This window comes from Microplitis demolitor, chromosome 4, assembly GCF_026212275.2.
Source record: "Microplitis demolitor isolate Queensland-Clemson2020A chromosome 4, iyMicDemo2.1a, whole genome shotgun sequence".
In the NCBI taxonomy this organism is placed as follows: Eukaryota; Metazoa; Arthropoda; class Insecta; order Hymenoptera; family Braconidae; genus Microplitis; species Microplitis demolitor.
The window spans coordinates 5,626,282-5,649,391 of NC_068548.1; the positions used below are offsets into that span (position 1 = coordinate 5,626,282).

Genomic DNA, 23,110 nt, shown 5'->3' on the forward strand with positions numbered 1-23,110 from the left:
ATACAAAAGAGTACATACATATATATATATATATATATATACGTATAACAGTCTAGTCGGTTTTACCAACTCGATGTACAAAACGTATTTTGTTGAATTAATTGAGTCCCCGGTTGGTTGCTGATGCTATTATTCGTTGTTAAGAATGACTGACAAATTATGCAATTATTTCTGTTCACATTCACCTTACTTATACTTACTGTCTCCCTGCTTGCCACCTGACACTCTTTTTTTTGTTTATTTATTATCAACTTTGTCTAGCGTATCAAATTTTTAATTATTATCCTGACAAGAAATTTATTTACATTTTTATTCATTTATTTATCGTGATAATAACAAAGTATCTTTACTTAAATTTATTGTTCATGTTAAATGGAGACTCGTATTACAATAGCATATATTTTAATTGACATAATTACTGTGATTATGTTAATTCAACAGTAATAAGACAATAATCCTATTTTAAATTGAAACCAGTACCCGGAACTGTAGATTTTTTCATTAAATTATGTTATTTATACTTGGAAACTTTGATAGTTTAATTTAAAATTGAAATTGCTAGCCGGAAATATGGATAGTTTCAGTAAAACGTAAGAATAAGACCTGAAATTATGGATAGTTTTATTAAATTATGGAAGTACGATGTAAAAAATGAAATGTTTTTTCAGACAATCTAGAGTAATACTCGAAATTCGTTGATAGTTTCATTAAAATATGAAAGTAATACGTAAGAGCTTGAATATTTTCATAAAAATTAAGAGTACTAATCGGAATTCTGGAATTTTTTCATTCAACTATGCAGGTAGCACAGGAAAAAAAATCGGTCTATCGGTTGACCCGGCGGGCCAGCCTCAAAACTTCCGGCAGTTTTCGAGCTCGAAAATACTGTTGTATGCTATTGTTTTAGGAAAAAACTGTTTTTTAGAATTTCTTTCTCCCACGATATCTTACGAACGAATTAACCGATTGAGATAATTGAGGCGGTAATCTATGCGTTTTATTGAATTCTTGTGCTGTTTAGATTTTGGAATTGATCGATCGAGCCATTTTTGAAAAATTTGAAAAAAACTGAAAAAAAATTTTTTTTTTTGTTTTTCTTCCGTATCTTAGAGTCTATTTGATCGATCGATTTGAAATTTTCAGAAAAGTTGACGGCCAACAGACTTTTTTAATTGCCACCTCAAACATGTTAATCGGTCAGTTCATTAAAAAGATATTAAAAGTTTACATCCATACAAACATACACACACACACACATACAGACACTCGGACATCCCTCTGAAAATAGACAGAATAGCTTCCTGGGACCTCAAAACATCGACATCTGATAAAAACTCGTTTTTCGAAAATCGGGGTGAAACCAATAACTTCCCGAATTTTTGAAAAATAATCATTTTCTCAGCAGGAAGTTGAAAAGATATTTATTTGAAAATAGGGAAGTGACTCGTAAAATTGGATAGTTTGATTAAAAATTCATAATAAAGCCCGAAACTGTGGATAGTTGAATGAAAATATAGAAATAATTCCTGAAAAGTTGAATACTTTCATTGAAAATTGAGAATTAAAGCCGGAAATATGGATAGTTTTAATAGAATGTGGATATAACACATGAAAAGTAAGATATTTTTATTAGAATAGAGAAGTAATACTTAAAAACTTGAACTGTTCCTACTAAAAATTGAAAGTAATGATAAATAATCATGATGATTTCACTATTGATTTAAAACAAAACGTAAGAAATAAGTGCTCTTGAAAAATGAATAATAATTACGGAAACTGTAAACAGTTTCTTAAAAATATGAAAGTAATGCCTGAAAATTTAAATGGTTTCTTTGAAAATACATAACTTAACCTAAAATGTGAGGTATTTTCTGTAATAATCTTGAACAGCAGTCGAAATTACTAATAATTTCATTCAAAATTGATGTTAGTGCCAATAAACGTGAAATATAATATAGTTCTATGATTATTTTAATATAGTGCTCAAAATAATGGATTTTTTTATTAAAATATTGCCGTAAAATTCGAAAAATGACATAGTCTTATTGTTAATTTGAAATAGCGCAAAAAATTTATAGACATTTTCATTAAAATATTAAGATAATATTCAAAAAGTGACATAGTCTTATTATTAATTTAAAATGTTGCTCGAAATTATGAATATTTTCATCAAGTATGAAAGGAATACTTCAGGTCTAACATAGTCTTACTAATAATTTAAAATGTCGCCCGAAATGATAAACATTTTCATTGAAATATTGAAGTAATACCTCAAAACTGAAGTAGTTTTATTACCAATTTAATATGGCGCTTATAGTCATGGATAATTTCATGGAAATAATAAAGTAATATTCAAAATGTGACATGGTCTTATTACAAATTTAAAATCGCACTGGAAATTTATGGACATTTTCATTAAAATATTGAAGTAATATTCATAAAGTGTCATAGTCTTATTACAAATTCGAAATAACACCCGAAATCATGGATAATTACCTTAAGAATTGATAATAATGAAAGAGAGCTGGACATCTTACCATCAGCTTAAACCTCTGTAAAAAAAAAAACACTATTAGCTTACCATCAGTCTGTACCTCAACTGTGCCGCAAGAATGCTGTCCATCAGCTCACCAACTGGAACAAAATCCGACACACTGTTCCTTGATTCGTTAAATTTCTTGTATCAGTATCGCCATTGTTACTGCAATGCACAAATTTTTAGTGTATCCCCAACGAAAATTAAAGCGTCCACTGACATTTATCATTAAGTAACACTACTATCTATAAATTTGGAAATTGAAAACCATGTAGCTGTCAAAGTGGCATTAGAATATAAATTTATTCTAATGATTTCGGTTATTACATAAATTTGAAAATATTTTTTACTGAATATACTCATTTATTTATATAAATTTCTCTTAAAATATTTTATGGAAACTCGTATGTTATTATATTATAAAATCAATAGGTAAATTAATATAAAGGTTGATAGTGAGTGGCTAAAAAAATATAAAAGTTTAAAGAGGAAAGAGTAAAAATGAAAGATAAAATCAATAAGTAGAAATTGAAATACTTTAAATAGACTTGCTATGAATTTTAAAATAAATAAAAAAATTCATACAACGTCTCAAAGTATCAGCAATCTCTAAACCAATATGTATAAAATAAAACAGCTATTACACAAATAAATGATAAAAAGAAGCTTACAAATTTCGTAATAAATAATATACATGTACGGTCAACTTTATATGAAGATTAATTAAACTTATTATCCATTACCTTAATCGTAAGTCATAAGAGAATAAATAACAAAAAAAATAAACAATTACCCTTTCGTCACTATCTCAGGATAAATATACTATATGTATACTTTTATACGCCTGTATATATTTATCATATTGTAGAAAAATTAATAACATAAATTGCAGTTAACCATCTGCGTATTATTTTCTATTTACGATATGATTCGATAATTTTTTTAATTTTCATCATTATCCTTTTAAAAGGATAAATTTAAATTAAATTTTAATATCAATGGGAAGAAACACAATTTATAAAAAAATTAATTCTATAATTAATTATGTCGACTTTCCTTATTAATTATTTTACCAGAATTTTAAGTCTGATGATGAAAAAAAAATTTTTTCATATTTTTAGATCAACATACTACTGTTACTTTATTAATTTTCTTAGATTTAAGAAAAAGCTTCATGCTGACAGAGAAGCTGACATCTCTTGTCAATTTTTCTGAAAAATAACATAGCTGAGCAGCTTAGCTGAAGAATTGCATTCTTTTACTTCGATTCACTTGCTTTCTAAGACAAACGAATCCGAAACGTCTATTTTCTGTTTACAAATTTTGTAATAAAAAAAATGATGAAATAGACAAATTCTTGATTGGAGAGTTCAGCTTTATCATTTTTAAATAAAGTTTCAAAAAATCCTGAAGTATTACATAAACAGTACTCTGCTGTCTCATATTAAAAAAAAAAAAAAAAAAAAAAAAAAATTGTCACATTTATAAAACAACATAGTACTACCACATTTTTTAAAAAAAAGTCTAATTTTTTATATTTAAATTAATGTTTTTATAATTTTTCTCTCGAGAATACTTGAATTATCACTTCTCTTGTCTAGTTACGAAAAAAAAAAAAAACTGTAATATTATTTAATCAACATAGTACTGCTATGTTTTTTCAAAAAACTCAAATTTGTCATATTTTAATTGATATTTTTATAATTCTTCTCTTGAGAATACTTGAAGTATCACTTCCCCTGCCTTCTTACGAAAAAAAAAGTTTATCATATTTTTGAATCAACATAGTATTACTAAATTTTTTCAAAAAACTCAAATTTGTCATATTTTAATTGATATTTTTATAATTCTTCTCTCGTGAATACTTGAAGTATCACTTCCCCTGCCTTGTTACGAAAAAAAAAATTTATCATATTTATAAAACAACATAGTACTACCACATTTTTTTTAAAAAAGTCTAATTTTTTATATTCAAAGTAATGTTTTTATAATTTTTCTCTCGAGAATACTTGAATTATCACTTGTCTTGCCTAGTTACGAAAAAAAAAAAAATTGTCATATTTTTTAATCAACATAGTACTGCCATGTTTTTTCAAAAAACTCAAATTTGTCATATTTTAATTGATATTTTTATAATTTTTCTCTTGAAAATACTTGAATTATTATTACCTCTGTCTAGTAACGAAAAAAAAAAAAAAAAAAAAAAAAATCATATTCATAAATCCACATAGTTCAACCACATTTAAAATAAAAATTTAATTTCGTCTGCAAGTAGGCATTTATAAATTTTCTTATGAATAATAACATTTATTGTCATAAAAAAAAAGTATTTAACGATTAGAAACTGTGAGAATGTAACGTCAGTTTGAATAATGATTACTGTTATATATTTTTTTTAGTGGTTAATAATAATAATTAATGATTAATGGTAAGTTAAAAAATTTCGCAATCCACCCACACCTTTTCGATGATCGGGCTGGATATTATTGCAGCTGGTAACCCCTTTTATTAATAATCAATTAGTGCGGTACGTGTGGTAGATGATGGTGATGATGATGAGCCGCGTGAGGCAAGCATCCGTAACAGCAGCTTACGAATAAGATAGGCACGTCTTACTACTACAGAAAACCTACTGCGGCCACGGATATTAATTATCTGGGGCAAAGATGCTATACCTCACAATAGGGCTCTCTCACTTACTCACGAACTCTCTCACTCACTCGCTCCCTCACTCACTCACAGTCACTGCAACCGACATTCAAACAACATCAAACATCACCATCAGACGCTCGGATTTTACTTTCGCTTTTTCTTATATTCGTTTCTTTATACAATATGTACACGAAAAAAAATAAAAAAAAAAAACATTATATGGCAAATTCGTTTAAATCTCCGTAAATACTAAATCTGAAGTAATAATAACTTTAATTATTTTTTTTTTTTTTTTTTTAGTATAATTTAGTAATTTTAGTAATGAAGAGAAATAAACAAAATTTGGAATTTTTTTTTGTGTAATAAAAAATTTATTTGATTTTTTAAAAAAAAATTCAATTTTGAAATTCGGCTAGAAAATAAAATTTTTTTGAAAATATTTAAATTTTTCTAACAAATAAAAGATATAAAATTTTCAAAAAATTCTCACAACATTTCGTAGCAAAAAAATTTTTAATTATTAAATGGCCGGTAACCTTAGTTACAAAAAAGCTATTAATAAATGACAAAAGAAGTGAATGTTCATCAAAGACAGCGCATTTAAATAATCTAGCATACCTTATATTATTTTCCATAGCAATGATCTAAACGTCAGAATCCATTTTTTATGATCGTGTGAAGCGATAAATGCGCTTGACTTTAAAAAGATAATCTCTATTACTAATATTTCAGCATCGCCGGCCTCACTCCCCCCTTTCCTCACCACTTAGAGTACAACAGCAAACATCAACATGTCACGTCTCAAAGTGATTCGTGATCCGCGTGACAGAATTGTTATAACTTTTTATGATCAATCAATCGCCTAACCCATCCACCGGCGATGCATCATCTTGGCTATCCTACACACGGGGTAACATAATCGCTAACTATGAATGTGGGCCGACTATTTTATTCTATTGCTATTACTAATACTAATACTAATATTACTATCATTATTACTTGTTCATCTTAAGCCATACTGTGGTTTTGCCTTTTATAATTAACCTCGTGTGGTTTTTTAAAGAAAAATACTTTAAACCACATAAATACTATTTTTAAAATTTTATTAATTTATTTATTTGTTCAAATATGCCTAGTCTCATAGACCAATAAAAAAAAATTAATATCAGATAAATTTACACTTTCGGAAATACAATTCAAATTTTTATTAAAATCACCATTTTTAGATTCAAAATTATTTAATTGTATATAACTTTAAAAATATCACGTTTATCAATTCGCGGCTAAGGACCTTTTTTGTAGAGCATTTAATTCTCTACAAAAAAGGTCATTGTCCGCGAATTGATAATTCTAGTATTTAAAAAGTTATCGACGATTAATTAGATTTCTTTTTAGTTTTAATTGAAATTAATCATAATAATCGGCTATAACATTTAAAATATCAGTTATTAATTTAAAGCTCAGGGTATTTTCTGTAAAGAATTTTATGCTCTACAAAAAAGGTCCTTATCCGCGAATTGATAATTCTAGTATTTAAAAAGTTATCCCATAAGTAATTTTAAATAGAATAAAAAAAAAATAAGACGTGTAAAAAATGACATAATTCAACAACTTTAAAAACATAATAGTATAGACTAAAATTGACAGTTGAAAAATTAAAATTTTGAGTATTTAAATTACTAATAATTAATTACTTAATTCAATGAGCATCTCAGCAATTGACTCATAAAAAACATAAATCGTAATAGCTGGTTAAAAAAATTTAGTAATACATTTAAAATGACATAGTTGGATAACTTTTTAAAAGCCAATACATCTAAAGTGTCATAATTGTATAACATCAAAAAACATAAATCGTCTAGTGTCATAATGATATAATTTATAAAAAACGATATGTCTAAACTGTCATAGCCTAACAATATAAAAACTAAAATAATAATTTATATGCGCTGACATAATTTATATATAAAAAATAATAAAAACAAAAGAATCAGATCAATTTCTTGGGCCAGGGTCAAAACCCCTTCTTACTTACCGCAGATTAACTCTCCCTTCCCATCATCAGATACATCATTTGTGCTGAAAGAAACTATGAGTGCTGGCCCCCGATCGGTCCCAAAATAACGAGTGGGGATTCTTACAAGACATTTTACTCGTCGGCGCATCCTCCCGTAGTTGTTTATAATACGCGATTACTTTCTCCAAAACGTTCGTCAACTATATAAACTCACCGACACGTTGTTTGAATCATGTTAGAGCTAATCGTGTCTCCGGATTGTTAAGACACTTGAATTGGTTGTTAATTAGTAACTAACCCACGGAGTTCCATTAGTTCTATTTTAGTTAATATATAAATTGTTTATATTTTTTTGTGGGTGATTTTATTATTAAATATGAATGTTATCAATAATTGGGCATTGTTAGCGACAATTGCTTGTGCTTTTGTCGCACCCGTTTTATCAGAAGGTAAATATAAATTTTTTGTTTTTTAGTGACGTGTTTTACTTTTTAAGATTTTTTAAAAAAATCATTTTTGAATTTAAAAAGAATCTGCTTATATATACATATTTTTTTTTTTTTTTTTTAATAACAATTTTTATTGATATTGACATTGATCAAGGCCAAGTAAAACCTGTTTAATTATTTAATAAATATATAAAAACGTGACTTACAATGGGGACAATAAAGTGATTTAAAGATAAAGATAAAGGTGTAAGGTCGTTACTGTAAAAATAGTCGCGGTATTAATTTAAATATTAACAAACTAAAAACACGCGAGTCGCGAGACTTTCACCTGTTTTATGATGAACAGTAGATGCACCGGGCACGAGTTGGAATAATGTAAGAAAGTGAGATGCTTTGTGGAGAAGTTTAAAATTTTTTCACGTTTATTTCTATTTCTGTTGCGAGATTATTTTATTGCGGAGTAATTGTGTTGTTTGGATAATGACGAGCTTAAGTTATAAATGATGATGCGAATCAGTGAAAGTAGCAAGTACTAGTTTAACTAATATTGCTTTTTATTTGCAGCACCATTGGGTGGCTATTTGCCTCCATCTACGAGCTATGGAACTCCGAATTTGGGTGGAGGGTTTGGGGGAGGTTCTGGGGGAGGTAGTCAAGGTTTTGGAGGTAAACCAGCGGGTACTTATGGCCCACCACCGACGGGGTCAGGTGGAAATGCAATAGTACCGACGATTCAGTATGGTGCACCTTCAGGAGGTAATTCATTTGGTGGAGGTTCGGCTGGAGGAAATAGTTTTGGTGGACAAGCACCATCAAGCCAGTATGGAGCACCATCTACTGGAGGCAACAGTTTTGGAGGACAAGCACCATCAAGTCAGTACGGAGCACCGTCTGCTGGGGGTAGTAGTTTTGGAAGCCAAGGATCTGGTGGATTCTCTTCTGGTGGATCATTTGGTGGGTCTGGTTCAAGACCTTCAACCCAATATGGAGCACCATCTGCTGGAGGCAACAGTTTTGGAGGCCAAGCACCATCAAGCCAATATGGAGCACCATCTGCTGGAGGCAACAGTTTTGGAGGCCAAGCACCATCAAGCCAATATGGAGCACCATCTGCTGGAAACGGTGGATTCTCGTCTGGTGGAAACGGTGGATACTCGTCAGGTGGATCTGGTTCAAGGCCTTCAACTCAATACGGAGCACCATCTGGTGGAAACGGTGGATTCTCGTCCGGTGGAAATGGTGGATACTCATCTGGTGGATCTGGTTCAAGGCCTTCAACTCAATACGGAGCACCATCTGGTGGAAACGGTGGATTCTCGTCCGGTGGAAATGGTGGATACTCATCTGGTGGATCTGGTTCAAGGCCTTCAACTCAATACGGAGCACCATCTGGTGGAAACGGTGGATTCTCATCAGGCGGAAACGGTGGATACTCATCTGGAGGATCTGGTTCAAGACCTTCAACACAATACGGAGCACCATCGGGTGGAAACGGTGGATTCTCATCAGGTGGAAATGGTGGGTACTCATCTGGAGGATCTGGTTCAAGACCTTCAACACAATACGGAGCACCATCGGGTGGAAACGGTGGATTCTCATCAGGTGGAAATGGTGGATACTCATCTGGTGGATCTGGCTCAAGACCTTCAACACAATACGGAGCACCATCGGGTGGAAACGGTGGATTCTCATCAGGTGGAAATGGTGGATACTCATCTGGTGGATCTGGCTCAAGACCTTCAACTCAATACGGAGCACCATCTGGTGGAAACGGCGGATTCTCATCCGGTGGAAATGGTGGATACTCATCTGGTGGATCTGGATCTAGACCTTCAACACAATACGGAGCACCATCAAACAACGGATTCCAAGGTAACAGTGGTGGCAACGGGGGATACAGCAGCGGCCGACCTTCATCGTCCTACGGTGCACCTTCAACCGGATTCGGAAGTTCAGGATCAAGTAGTTTCAGTGGTTCTTCCAGACCTTCATCATCTTACGGTGCTCCTTCAAGCTTTGGCGGGTAAGTTTCAACTCTTTTTCAATAGCAAAAAATTTTAAAAAATAAACTCAAACATCAATAAAATTTTAAAATTATATTAACTGTTATCAGACAAAGCGGGTTCGGCGGCGGCGCTCAATCTGGTGGGTTCCAAGTCCCTTCCAGACCATCATCAAACTACGGAGCGCCATCAGCTGGTGGACAACAGCAATACGCCAGCAATGGGGGTTATCAGTACTAATTATTGAACGTGATAACGTCGAAAATAAATCACGAGCCATGATTCTACTCAAATCAACCTCACCCACAAATCCACAAGATATGGTCGCCTATTCACTATCCTTCATGCGTAATCCACTTCTCGAGTCATCATCAAACAAAAATATCAAAATGACCATATAATCTTATATTATTATTCTTATACATTTATACATTTGTAAATTATATCAATTGACTCGAGTGTAAGAAAATATGGATCATCCATTTTTATTTATTTTGTAAAGAAGCTTTTTATATTAATAAAATTGCTATAAATAATATTCGCCTTTTTATTTTGGGGATTGGACGAAGAGGAGGAAGAAGAACGGAAATGAGGGATGGGGTGGGGGGGAGGAGGGGGCAAGAGCAGAGGGCAAGGGGAAGGAAGAAAATTGATAGAACGGAAAACGGATAAGGTTACTCGGGTGAGTGTGGGACGGTAACTGTGTTTAGTTTTAGAGTTTGACGAGCCGGACGGTCGATTTATCGATTGGACGTGCACGAATACCGGGGACACATGAATAAATAAGAGCTCTTTTCTATTTTATACCGTAATCTTCAGACTAAAAACGACAACAAAACCTACTCCAAATGTTAATCTATAATTTATGGCCTTCATTAAATATATATTTGTATATACATATATACATACTTTTTTTTCGATGTTCATTGATTATAATCTCTAAGAAATTTATAGCGTTTAAGATTCGTTCATTTATCATTGACTAAAATATTTTTGATTTTACTAATTATTCATATTTGTAGGGCATAGAATTCCTTACAAATGATGCTTGTATGAATGATTATCATTTTTTAAAGCTGTAGTTAATCAATTATATTTAATCTCCGAATTAAATTTTTAAAATGATTCAGTCAATTGTCTGTAACTTCTAAAATATTGTTTCAATCGATTCGCGGCATAGGACCTTTTTTATAGAGCATCGAATTTCCTAAAAGAAAGTCCTTAGTCAAAAATTAGCAACTTCAATATTTAAATAATTATAACCAATCAATTGCAAAAAATTCTCTAAAAAACGATCAAATGATCATCTGTAACTTCTAAAATATCACTCTTATCAATTCGCGGCATAGAACATTTTTTCTTCTCCACTAAATTTCCTGTAAAAAATCTTAACAAAAAAAATTCATATCTCCATTACTTTACAAGTTACAGTTAAAAATCCGTACACGTAAATCCTCTTGAAAACTTACCTCCCCCAAAACCTGTCTTAAAGTCAAAATAAATACTTACAAAAAAAAATAATCATTAATGTCTTTATTAAACTGACTGTAATAAAAAAAAATTTTTTAATTTTTTCCACACCATTTTATTTATTTTTTAAACATTTACAATTCTAATCATTCATTCTTAATTACACAGATTTTTTAAATATTTTATTAATTAAATATACGTATAATGCCGTATTATTTTTTTTACCTCTTTTGTTTGTTATATTACAGCGCCTTTTATAATTAATGGAATACAGGTGGTTTATTTATTATTATTATTAAATTACTTTCATTAAACTTTTGTCCAGCCATACTTTACACCTCTATCTACTTCAATTATTTATATTTCTGTTCGTATATTAATATATATAGATATATATGTATATGCATACTTCTATATAAATGACATATATATATCTGATATGTATACGTATATATTCGAACTTTCGCATCCAATACTAAAGTAAATGCTAATAAAAGCATTTAATTTTTTTTTTTTTTAATTTTTTTTTTTTTTTTTAATTAAAATTTTTTTTTTAATTTTTCTAGTTTTTTTTTCTCGATGAATATTATTGAAGCATTCTTATCTCATTACATTACATTAAGAAATTAACTCCTTTTTTTTTTCATTAAAAATAAATTTTTTTTTTTTTTTATTTGAAATTTAAATTTAAGTGGCAATACAATGATATGTATAAGTTTCCATTATTACATTGTTAATTCACACATGTAACTAGTGATATGTTTATTAAATATATATGAGGGGTAAATTGAGACACTATAGAAATTTTTGGGTTACAATGGGGTTATTTATTTCAAAATGACTATTGTAAAATTAATAGAATTTTTTTTTTTTTTTATTGCACATAAGTGAAATTGGTCAGGGTAAAAATAGTCATCTTAAAATTAACAGAATTGAAAAAGAAAAAAAAATTTTTTTTATTTCATTTTTGAATTTCATAAATTTTATAGTGTCTCAATTGACCCTTGTCTAATATATGTATGTGTATATATCTATATATGTGTATATATAGATATATACACACATATATAAAGCTTAAAATTACTACAGCACCAAAAAAAACATTTACACATTTTTTTTTCTCTCAATAATTTTTCTAAAATTAACATTTTTATTTTATTTTATTATTTAGATAAATAATGAATACTATTTATTATAAATATTTTTATGTATATATACTTTGGGATTTACTGTCGCGCGTTAAAATATAATTCCAAGTCCTTAGCATTAAGATAAATAAAATATTTTTCGAAATTATTTTTTTTTAATTTTTTAACTTAAAAATTTCAGTTCTATTCTATTAATTATAAATCATAATTCTATTAAACTTATTAGTAATTACTATTGTGCTAAAAAATAACTATAAAAAGTTAATTAAACCTCATTACGTCTTAATATAATTGAAGTTACACAAATTAATACTTCCGGTTATTGAAATAATTCTTCCTTATTCGCGGAACTTCTAACAAAAAAAAAAAATTATGAAAAAAAAATTAACAATCTAGTAACAGCAGTATTAAAAATCAACAGTCAAAACTTTCTCATACTTTAATAACAATAACGTCGTACACTTTTACAATCTCCCTTCACCCTCCCGTAACTTACCATCAAGTTCTTTTCCCCTCAGCCCTCCCTCTTATAATTAAATTACATCCGCTCAGATAAATTATTTTATTCATTTATACCAACAATTTAACCCTCTATCAATTTGCCATAAACTCAATTTATTTATTTATTATTATTATTATTAATATATACCGTGAAGTAATGATTAAATAAAAGTAACAAGGATGAAGGTAACAACGATGACTTTACACTATTTTTATTATTTATTTTTAAATAATTTTACTATTTGGGAGTCTTGTCATTTTTTTTTTTTTTTTTTTTAATTAAATTTTTCCATATTGTAAAACAGTTGCATATATATTTATATTTTCATTTATTTTTATATATATATATTTTTTTAATTATATACATAAATGCTCGTAAGGTACGCGTACACAAAGACTGATACCGGTCAGTCATATATATATATTTTTTTTATTTATTATTGAATTTTTTTTTAACTATGTTGGCTTCATTTCTGCAACCTGCGGATTCGTTATACATTTATATATATATATATATTTTTCTTTTTTTCTTAATTAATCTTGTAATATACTATATGATAAACACAACTTAAATATATGCAGATTGATCTGTTTATTATTATTGCTATTATTATTACTATTATTATTAATTTTTTATTGTATTTTGTGCTAGACAAACGATAATATATATTTTATTTTATCCGTGCAAAGCAATTGGATAAAGGGAAGAACGATTGATTGCGATACGAAAGCTTCCAGTTTATTCATTTTTATTTAAATCTATTTACTAAAACTCGTTTGTCGTTACCGTACTATGATATTGGCATTTAAATTTGAAAAAAATCAGATATATGTTGGATTTCAAGTCTAGATCTGATTAATTTTTAATTTAATTTGAGCAAAGATATTATTGAAGTAGCTGAGAGATTATCAGATCTGAAATTGAGCAAAAATTTTAAAAAATTGGATCTTGTATCTAATTAATTAGATCTGAATTTTGGATCTAATTTTAATTTTAAGTAAATAAGGGATAATTTAAACTAATAAAAAATATTGGATCTGAAGATTAATACAATTAGATCTTGAAACTAGATCTATTTAAATATTAGTAAGTAAAAATATAAATTATTAAAATTTATTGTAAACATTTTTAATCTAATTGGATCTGATACACAGTCTTAATTAGATCTAAACTACGATCCAATTTTATTAAATGAATTTTAAAATAACAATAAATTTTATTACAAAAATTTAATTAGATCTGAAAATTAAATTCTGAATTAGGTTCAGATATTAGATCCAATTCCATTAAATTACATCTATAAAAGATATTCTTTAATCCAAATTCAATTAGATATAAAATTTAATATTATTAAATCTAATTTTCATTTGATAAAACCCGCATTTCAGATCTATTAAAAATTAATCAGATCTAATCTTATCAAAAACGGATTTTGTAAACTTTTATATTTCTACTCGTTTAAAAAACTTTATTATCCAATTAGACCCATCCACAATCTGATTTTTTTCTACTGTCATAATTAGATCATCTGCCATTTACACCAAAGTCATCTAATAAAACTCTATTATATATACAATAATAATAGTAATAATAATAACAGTATATCAATATTTCGTGTCTTTGTGTAATAAATATATTTCCATATATTTATGTATGTATATATATATATATATTTTTTTTTTTTATAGTTATATAATATATAGTAATTACTTAAATATATATCTCAAAAAATAAAACAACTAGGCCTAAAAGGTAATGCGGTGTTCCTAACAAATTACATACGTCAGAGTGTCATCCCAAAATGGCGACCGTGCCGTCGCGAGAAATGGATCCCAGTCCCGGTTGTACAACTCAAGTCAGCCCTACCCTTTTTTGCTGATACAAGCCAACTTCAGTTGATACAATCACGACTGGCGACATCTCTAACCGTACATTGAAACTAAAAAATGTTATTAACCTCATAAACTCAGATAATTATTAAACAAAATGACTTATATATTAATTAATAACTTAATGAACAACCGCATCACCAAAGTTATTGTTGGTCACAGCTTGTGATCATGGAACCAATGATAGACATAACCTAGAAGGCAGTATTTGACTGCAGCTGACGTATATTAGCATTATGTGGAACAGTATGACCAATAGCAGCACCACCCCCACCTCCTGTGGAACTGCTACCAATGCTGCCAACAGCAGAATTCAAAAGCCCATGAGATTCTGGTTCCATGTCATAGTCCGGCTCGAGTGCTGGATTAACTCGGCCGTTAGATTCATCTTTGCTGCCATATAATTTACCCGTACCGGCAGCCAGAACTGCCATTTGTTCACCTTCGGCAGGATCTGGCCCGACGCGTTCAACGTCTTCGGGAATGTTAACTACGCACCGGAATACGTCATAACCGGGTGCTAGTCGCCCAGTTAAAAATACCCATTGTGTTCCCCAGGAAACACCGATAAGTGTAATCAATGATATCAACATGGCCATTGTGCGGAATGGAAACATCTGGACCTGGTTTACTGGATCGTAGCCTGGATAGTGGATCAAAGCTGGCAGACCTAGCATTGCTTCACCCCCGGTCAAACGTACTAGAAAGGCTATTATATAGGCTGATAGACTGCCGTAGGTGTTGCAGTAGTCCTTAAAATGGACTACCATCAACAATTGGGGGAAGAGGATTACGTAGACCAAGTCTGAGCACATTGACCACAGACCGTAGATTGATGGTATCGTTAATGCCATTATGGTGCTAAGTACTCCAACAATTGCTATTCCGACTCTCATTACCCAGATTATTTCCATTTCGGATGCCTGGTTTTTGGGAACAAGCTATTGTAGTTCCAGGGATCATTGAATCCCTATTGGGACAAGATGGACCGCCATAGAAATTATTATCAATGTTTTCCTATTCCGGCTAGATTATTGAATTTACATGAAAATTGCTAGAGACCTTTTTTGAAGACAATTTTATTTAGAACAAAATTGTATTCAGTATTTTTTGTCATATTTAAAATAGTTGAACCAGAATTTTAATTTAAAGTTTTATGAAATTTTAATATAATAATAGCTATGCAAATTTTTATATAGATTACTTCAAATATATATTCCAGGTAGAGTTATGGACTTATGAAAAAATTTATAGGAACTACTTTTTTAAAAAATTAAATTTCCTATCAAATTGTTTATATGCATTTTTTATGTATCTTTGATATTTTAATCAGAATTTAAATTCAAAAATTTATAATCAATATTTTGCATGTCGCGATTAGTGAATAGTTGAAATACCAAATTATTGACTCGAAAAGTATCAAGAGCAGAGTGGCGCAGTGGAAGCGTGCTGGGCCCATAACCCAGAGGTCCGTGGATCGAAACCACGCTCTGCTAACAATTATTTTTTTCGATAAAATAAAAAAAAAATGCTAACCTCAAAACGACTTTTTTTTAATTACCATCAGTAAAAATGAATAATTTAACATTTTTTTGACGCAATGCCCTTGGATTAAGACGGTCCATCTCACCCCGATGGTAAAATCAATATATAAAATAACTTACCCGTTGGCGGAATATCAGCTTGTAAACGTTGCGTGCGAACATGGAACTGGCTGACAAAATACTGCTGTCAGCTGATGACATGACGGCAGCTGATACGGCGCCCAATCCGAAGAATGAGACGAAATCGGGAGTCAGATATTGCAGTACCATGGGTAAGATCATGCTGGTTTCTCCAGGGCCCAGTGGATATGGACCGCGATAGGCAGTTTCGTTCCATGCTGAAGAAGTGAAAATAACCCCAAGCTTTATTGATGATACTGGAGCTTAAATTAGTTACGGATGCGTTGGTGTGTTTACGTTAGCTATTGAGCCGCATTAACTGCGCACCCTTACATGGAGACAGTAAAAAACATTCAAACACATGTCGGAATCCCACGGTATTGTATTCTAAGTCGTCACCCCCTTTAGCAAAAGTACGACCCCTAGGCTGAAAGTTTTAGCCTCCAAAGTACCCGTGGGTTGTTGAATCCCAGTGTCTATCTTTGTCTTATCAACATTGTAAACCACCAGCCTTACCAAATGTCAAGTAGCCTGCGCGGTATCGAGTTTTTTTTTTTGGCGTGGGCTGGTTATGTTGGTTTTGGGGTGGCTATGAGGGGAAAATAAATTCCGTTTCTCTCGGGCACAAACGGGAACTAATTTAATCCCCTAAGGCTACGTGGGACTGTTGAAGCGAGACAAAAACCCACTTTTACTACCCCCTACCCCCTTTGTCGTTTGATAAAATACATAAATGTTTAACGGAATTGTTTTTTAATAATCTCGAAAAAACATGGCTACAAAATTGGCTGTTGGAAAATTTACTTTTCATTTAAATTCCACAGAAAATTTTGAGTTTATAGAAAAACTTCAAAGGGCTTTTTTGTAGCAAATTTAATTTACTATAAAATCATTCATTATCATTTTTATTGTATCTTCAATAGCTTAGCCATAATATCAATTTAAAGTCCGAGAAAATAAAAATTTCCCATAAATCATAAAAAGTTTCGATTATTTACTTCAAATTAAAATTCTATTGAAACTATCAAAGTTATCGAAAAATTGATCAGAGTCTTTTTTGTAAGCAATCAAATTTTGCACAAAATTGGTCTCATATAATTTTTACATATCTCTGATAGTTTAGTCCTAATTTTGATTCAAAGGTAAATGATATCATTGAACGGTAATAAAAAGCCATCAGCTGATTTAAAAAAAATACTTACGGGTTCCTTTGGCAATGGCGCCAATCATGACAGGTGGTATTGCCATAAGAATGCAACCGGCTGCAGCAACGTAACTCAGCAATTGCGCCCGTCCCGCTGTCTTGGAGGACAAAACCCGTTGGAAATAAACTTGCCAAGGAATGCCTCCGAAAATAAGAAGCAGCCCGTAGTCAAGATACGACCAGTACTCTTCAGAAGGGACTTTGCCAATCCAATCTACTTCCAAAGAATCCAGTGGCTGTACCAGGGGATTCATCCACGCAAAGGGAATACACATCCACTGTTAACAAAAACCAGGAAACTCTTTTATGAAGCTAAAAGTTATTGAAGGGAAGTTTGTGGGTTTTCTTTAGGGGAACACATGCTCATTTACGGATCATTATCCACGAATTCTTACGGTTTCCTATGGAATTATAAGCTGGATAATCTCTGGCTCAATGACGCAATGTCCCATTCGATTGATTTCATTCTTTGGTTAACGTAACAATATATAAAATTGATATTTTAATAAATTACCAGTCCAATGAAGATGCAGAAAAGCTGAATTACATCTGTGTATGCCACAGCATAAAGCCCGCCGAATAGTGTGTAAAATACAGCGATGCATGCGCTAAATATTATCGAGTGACTGTGTTCCATGTCAATGATGACGGCTATAGTGGCGCCCAATGCGGCGAGGATTCCAGCCGCCCAGAACACTTCACCACAAAGAGCTGGTAAAAATAGTAATCCACCCATTCGTTCGCCAAAGGCATCTTGAAGTGGATCTAACATCGTGATGTACCCCTGCTGTCGCATTTTATTAGCAAAGAAAATTCCACCTGTAAAATATTAAAGGTTACTTTTATAAACTGGGCGCTTGCCCAATCAGCATCCGAGTGGCTGTGCTCTATTGATTTGGAGATGGTAATTACCGAAAACAAGACTAAGAGCGTAGCCGAAGGGCGCTTGACACCAAACCAAGCCCCTGGTATAAACCATTTCCGCAGTTCCATTGATGTAACCTCCGCCGACCCATGTTGCTGTCATGGTAAATATGCCGACGAAGAGGCCGATCGATCGGCCAGCAAGCATAACTTCTTCTTCGGAATCATTTCCAGCTTCCTTCTTACGGGCTGCCCATATTCCGACGCCCAAAATTAGGACGTAGAACAGACCAATTGATACAACACCGGCTACGTTAATCATCTTGGGTTGTGATAAATCAATGGGTGTTAATTCAAAATCACGGTATCGTAGGTCCGAGAGGTTTGCGACACGATTTGGTGCGTTTGGAAACCTTTAATTAAAAAATTTGTTAGTGGGTATATAGGGGCAGCATTCTTCGGGATGATAAAGGGAACGGGGTTGAGTTTAGTTACCTCGTAAGACCCCGTGGGGTACAGTCACGCAACAGCGGGGGACAACCTCACACCGACGAAGGTGGCATATGGTCCAGCATGCGGTCCTTCAAGATGACAGCGGGTGATGCGCCAGCAGATGAAGATGCAACCGGCGGACTTAAATTATTCGGGGGACAGCAGTCACCCCACCGTAGCGAGGTCTTCTGGGAGGGGCTATTCCTTGTCCTAAACGCGAGGCCGCCCATGGGCGCTGATGGCCATTGATTTTCGCCCAACTTATTGGACCCGCTTCTACCCCGACTCGATGATTTATTTATTATTTTATTTGACAAAGTTACTGACAACAACCTGGTTCTCTGTCAACAATTAATTTATCTAATAAGACCTCATCAATCTAATTTAGTAAAACGTCTTCACAGACAGGAATAAACCGTCGGATGATTGATCACTGAATCAAGTTCTAAGGACTCTTAAGACCCTGGCTAAGTGAATTGGATAAAAATTAAGAGATTTACTTACTTGTCAACCAGGTAGCGACAAAATTTTGTTGATCACGAAGCCGCGACGACCATAGACATCACAATCACCAATCAGATCCTAATTTTCTTTCGATACTTTAACGCTTCTTTCATCTCACAAATAATAAACTTAGTTTATTTTACTTTTCGCACAATTTTTAACAACGTTATTGTAACTTATTTTAACATAAATTTAAATATTTTGAATCCGTGATAATCGCCGGTCGTCGGAGCGACGTGATTTTTAGATGACTAACGTCGCGGCGACCTCCCCGCACTGAAGGCACTTGATGTTACGTAGGTACGAAATCTAGCTGATCCTACTCCTACGTATAGTGGCTCCTCTTCCGCGGTATGATAGGGGAAAATACCTTGGACAGGGGTACTATCGATTTTGTGATGCTCCCCACTCAAGTCGACTGATAACTTTACCCCTACGGCATCATCCCCACTTCTTATTCGACTCCACGGTCGTGACGTCACTAGCTCGGGGGTGCGTCCTCGATAGTGATCCCCTCTCTGGAGGTCGTCCAGGACCTGGACAAAACAGTTGAACGTAGGCGTGGACTCGAAACGGTTTTTATCTTTTTGTAAAGGGGTTAGCGTTTGCGCGGACCGTTTTCAAACTCATTCCAAGGTAACGATGGATTGCTATTGTTTAACGATTGTGCTGACGACTAGGGAGTTTCTTTGATACTAATGATAACTAAAAGCTCTTTATCAAACGTTGCAAAACGATTTATTGGAATTTTAGTACTGGGTCTTTCATTATTCACCATTTGTCTGAGTTTTAAGATACAACATAAGAAATGGTACAGCTTTTAGTGAAAAATTGGTTTTTTCGGGAACTTTCTTCTGCTACTCGCGTGACGAGATTGTGTGAAGGTTGAAATAATTATAATCAATCTTTCAATTGCTGAGATGATGAAAAAAAAAGAAATTTTTCTAGGCTCATTTTCGAAAATTAGACTCTCTAGTATTGACACATGACTTTTAAGGCTTTTATTAGTTTTACTCAGAATATTTTGGGTTTCATGCTACACATCCACCTGAAATTTCAATTACAAGAAGGTGTCATTTGATCAATAACCACCAAATATGTCCTACTTTCAATGAAGCCGTATTTCTGAGATGAAGTTTTCGAAATTAGAGCTTTAGATACTGACCTACATCTTTTAAAGCTTTCAATATTTGGGTTTAAATATTAATAATCTTTTAAATTGAATATTTTACACGAATTTCGAGCACCAAAACGTATCATAGGGTCAGTAGACACTAAAGTTATCTTACTTTTGATAAAGCGCCTTTTCTAAGATCGAATCTTTAAAATTAGGGTTTTAGATATTGATCTGGAGTTTTTGAAGCTTTTATTATTTGGAACCAGGCTTTTTGGACTTTCAATCTACACTGTGACCTGAAATTTTCAGCATCAAAATATGTTGAAGTGCTAATAAACACTAAAGTTATCTTACTTTCAATAAAGCGCCTTTTTTAAGATTTAATATTCGAAATTAGGACTTTAGATATTGATCTGTAGTTTTTAAGGCTTCAATTCTTTGGAACCGGTCTTTTTAGGCTTTCAACCTACACTATTACCTGAAATTTAAAACACTATAATAAGTCATTCAGTCGATAAACATTAGAGTTATTCTAATTTCAACAAAGTGTCTTTTCTAAGAACGAATTTCCGAAATTAGGGACTTAGATATCGACTCATAACTCAATATTTAAGCTAAAATTTACGTGAGCTTTTAACCTGTACTAAGTACTAATATTTTAAGCCAGTAATTTGATCCTTACAAACAAAGAATCTCCCCACGCATAAAGAGTAAAAAAAAATGTTCTTTTAATTACCGACAAAAAACAGCAAATAATTAAAAATGAAAGTCAATATATTGTCTATAATTATTTCCAGTGTCAAGAAGTCAAGTTCACTTGTACGTGAACTGAAAAATAATTATTGACACGTGTCAGGTGAAGTGCCCTACACAATAACAATAACCATAATCATAAAATCTGGCACGTGCGTATCAAGATACCGTAGTTAGTTTTTTTTATTCTTCTTCTTTGATGCGTGTTGGATCGTTTGCGTGCTTACTGAGTGACCCACAGCCAAGAGGGTCGTGTCCTCACCGATAACACAATGTCATTACACTATTTACCCTTAATATAAATGATGTTTTCTTAAGAATAATAATAAAGAAATTATTAAATATTAGTAGGACAAATAAAAATTTATTTTTAACTGTTTCAAAGAATTTGTTTACTGGATGATCAAATGGTAGTTTTAGTATTTTATTACATATAAATTTTTTATTGTAAATTTAAAAAATAAAAAATTTTAATTGTAATTTGGATGCTTTATCCAACATGGAAGACAGCCTTGACCAGCTCCACCAATACTTATTTCACATTTTCTTGCTTCCTGTAATTTAAATAAATTATTTATTTTAATTTTGATAAATAAATCTTTAATTTTAAATACAGGCTTGTGGGTACTCGTTCTACAGGAAATCGTGTTCTATATACGAAAGATAATTTTTTTTACAATAAAAAAATTTTTTACTCTGATTACTATTCAATGTCAGCAAATATAGAAAGTATACTAAGACATTATTGATATTTATTGTGAATATTTATTTATCTTATAAGCTTATATAATACTTTATCATATCGACGAGGCTATGCAACAGAACTGATAATAAAATAAAAAAAAAATTATTTTATATAATTATCTCATAATTACGCATTTATTTCTTCATCACTAAAATTAGGATAAGAATAAATATTTTTTCATTTAACTACACATGATTTCCCATAGAATGAGTACCCACATCACAATATTTAAAAAAAAAATTTTTTTCAAAATACAATTTTTTTTTTTTTGACAAAAAATTTTCGATTTTAAATACCAGCTTGTGGATACTCATTCTACAGGGAATCGTTTTTTCTACAAGCCCCGAGTATTCAAATATCTGAGTTTAATTATTACAGCCGACATATATTCAATATATATAATATCGATTATCGACAAAATAATTATTAATACATACTATATTGTATTTATATCCTGATGGACAGTCCTTGACAGTAGGATGACCATCAGCACATGAAACATATTTAGTACAATCAAGTTTATATGTTTGATTTCCCTGGTCGTCTCTAGGACACGCAGAAACTTGACAGTCTGGATGGCGGCTATGATCTTCTTCGTCTTGCGCATAAACAATCGCAATCACATAAATACATATCACTAATAGCTTCATTTTCATAAATTTCAATCCTAAAAATAAATTATTCAAATAAATATTTTTTTAATTTTTTATTTATTCAAAATAATCAAATTACGTACAGAAATGATTCGTTTAATTCCACTGAATGACTAAATAATTAACAGGAAAATCTCTTTTATATGTAAAAATAATAATAATAATAATAATGAGAGTAATAAATATCAATAAATAATTGCGTTATCTATTTTACAGAGATTTAAAATTTAAATAAAAAAATTAAACCACTGATAATATGTAATAATCTATATTTAAATATCTTATCACTATTTTATTTATTTGTCTTGCAAATTTTATTTACACCGGAGGGAATTCATAAACTTTAATTACTCAGACTATTTGCTCAGTATTTTTTTTTTAATAATTGAAGCGCGACTTTGTACTAAAAAAATGAAATATTTAGTCGCGATATCTTTTTATTTAAATT

At 31.4% G+C, this 23,110-nt stretch overlaps 2 protein-coding genes and 1 non-coding gene across 3 annotated transcripts; 2 read left to right on the top strand and 1 right to left on the bottom strand.

The window, feature by feature from the left end:
* The first annotated feature begins 7,464 nt into the window (after positions 1 to 7,464).
* On the top strand, positions 7,465 to 10,171 carry LOC103580847 (pro-resilin). Its single transcript, XM_053738235.1, has 3 exons — positions 7,465 to 7,654; positions 8,219 to 9,677; positions 9,768 to 10,171. Exons 1-3 carry the CDS (start codon positions 7,582 to 7,584, stop codon positions 9,895 to 9,897), a joined length of 1,662 nt encoding a protein of 553 aa, XP_053594210.1. The 5' UTR covers positions 7,465 to 7,581; the 3' UTR covers positions 9,898 to 10,171.
* A 3,989-nt stretch (positions 10,172 to 14,160) lies between these two features.
* On the bottom strand, positions 14,161 to 19,655 carry LOC103580846 (high-affinity choline transporter 1). Its single transcript, XM_014440329.2, has 7 exons — positions 19,395 to 19,655; positions 18,894 to 19,231; positions 18,447 to 18,811; positions 18,049 to 18,353; positions 17,533 to 17,812; positions 16,331 to 16,548; positions 14,161 to 15,589 (listed from the first exon to the last, which is right to left on the bottom strand). Exons 3-7 carry the CDS (start codon positions 18,718 to 18,720, stop codon positions 14,861 to 14,863), a joined length of 1,806 nt encoding a protein of 601 aa, XP_014295815.1. The 5' UTR covers positions 18,721 to 18,811; positions 18,894 to 19,231; positions 19,395 to 19,655; the 3' UTR covers positions 14,161 to 14,860.
* Trnam-cau (transfer RNA methionine (anticodon CAU)) lies at positions 16,091 to 16,162 on the top strand. Its single transcript has one exon. It is a non-coding gene; the product is annotated as a tRNA-Met (tRNA).
* Positions 19,656 to 23,110: the final 3,455 nt, after the last annotated feature.

Coding starts and splice junctions, on each gene's coding strand:
- LOC103580847 (XM_053738235.1), top strand. CDS start 7,582: ATGAATGTTATCAATAATTGGGCATTGTTAGCGACAATTGCTTGTGCT. Junction 7,655..8,218: donor CGCACCCGTTTTATCAGAAG/GTAAATATAAAT, acceptor TTTTATTTGCAG/CACCATTGGGTGGCTATTTG. Junction 9,678..9,767: donor GCTCCTTCAAGCTTTGGCGG/GTAAGTTTCAAC, acceptor AACTGTTATCAG/ACAAAGCGGGTTCGGCGGCG.
- LOC103580846 (XM_014440329.2), bottom strand. CDS start 18,720: ATGATTAACGTAGCCGGTGTTGTATCAATTGGTCTGTTCTACGTCCTA. Junction 17,813..18,048: donor TCTGCATCTTCATTGGACTG/GTAATTTATTAA, acceptor TTTTGTTAACAG/TGGATGTGTATTCCCTTTGC. Junction 16,549..17,532: donor CGCCATTGCCAAAGGAACCC/GTAAGTATTTTT, acceptor TCACTTCTTCAG/CATGGAACGAAACTGCCTAT.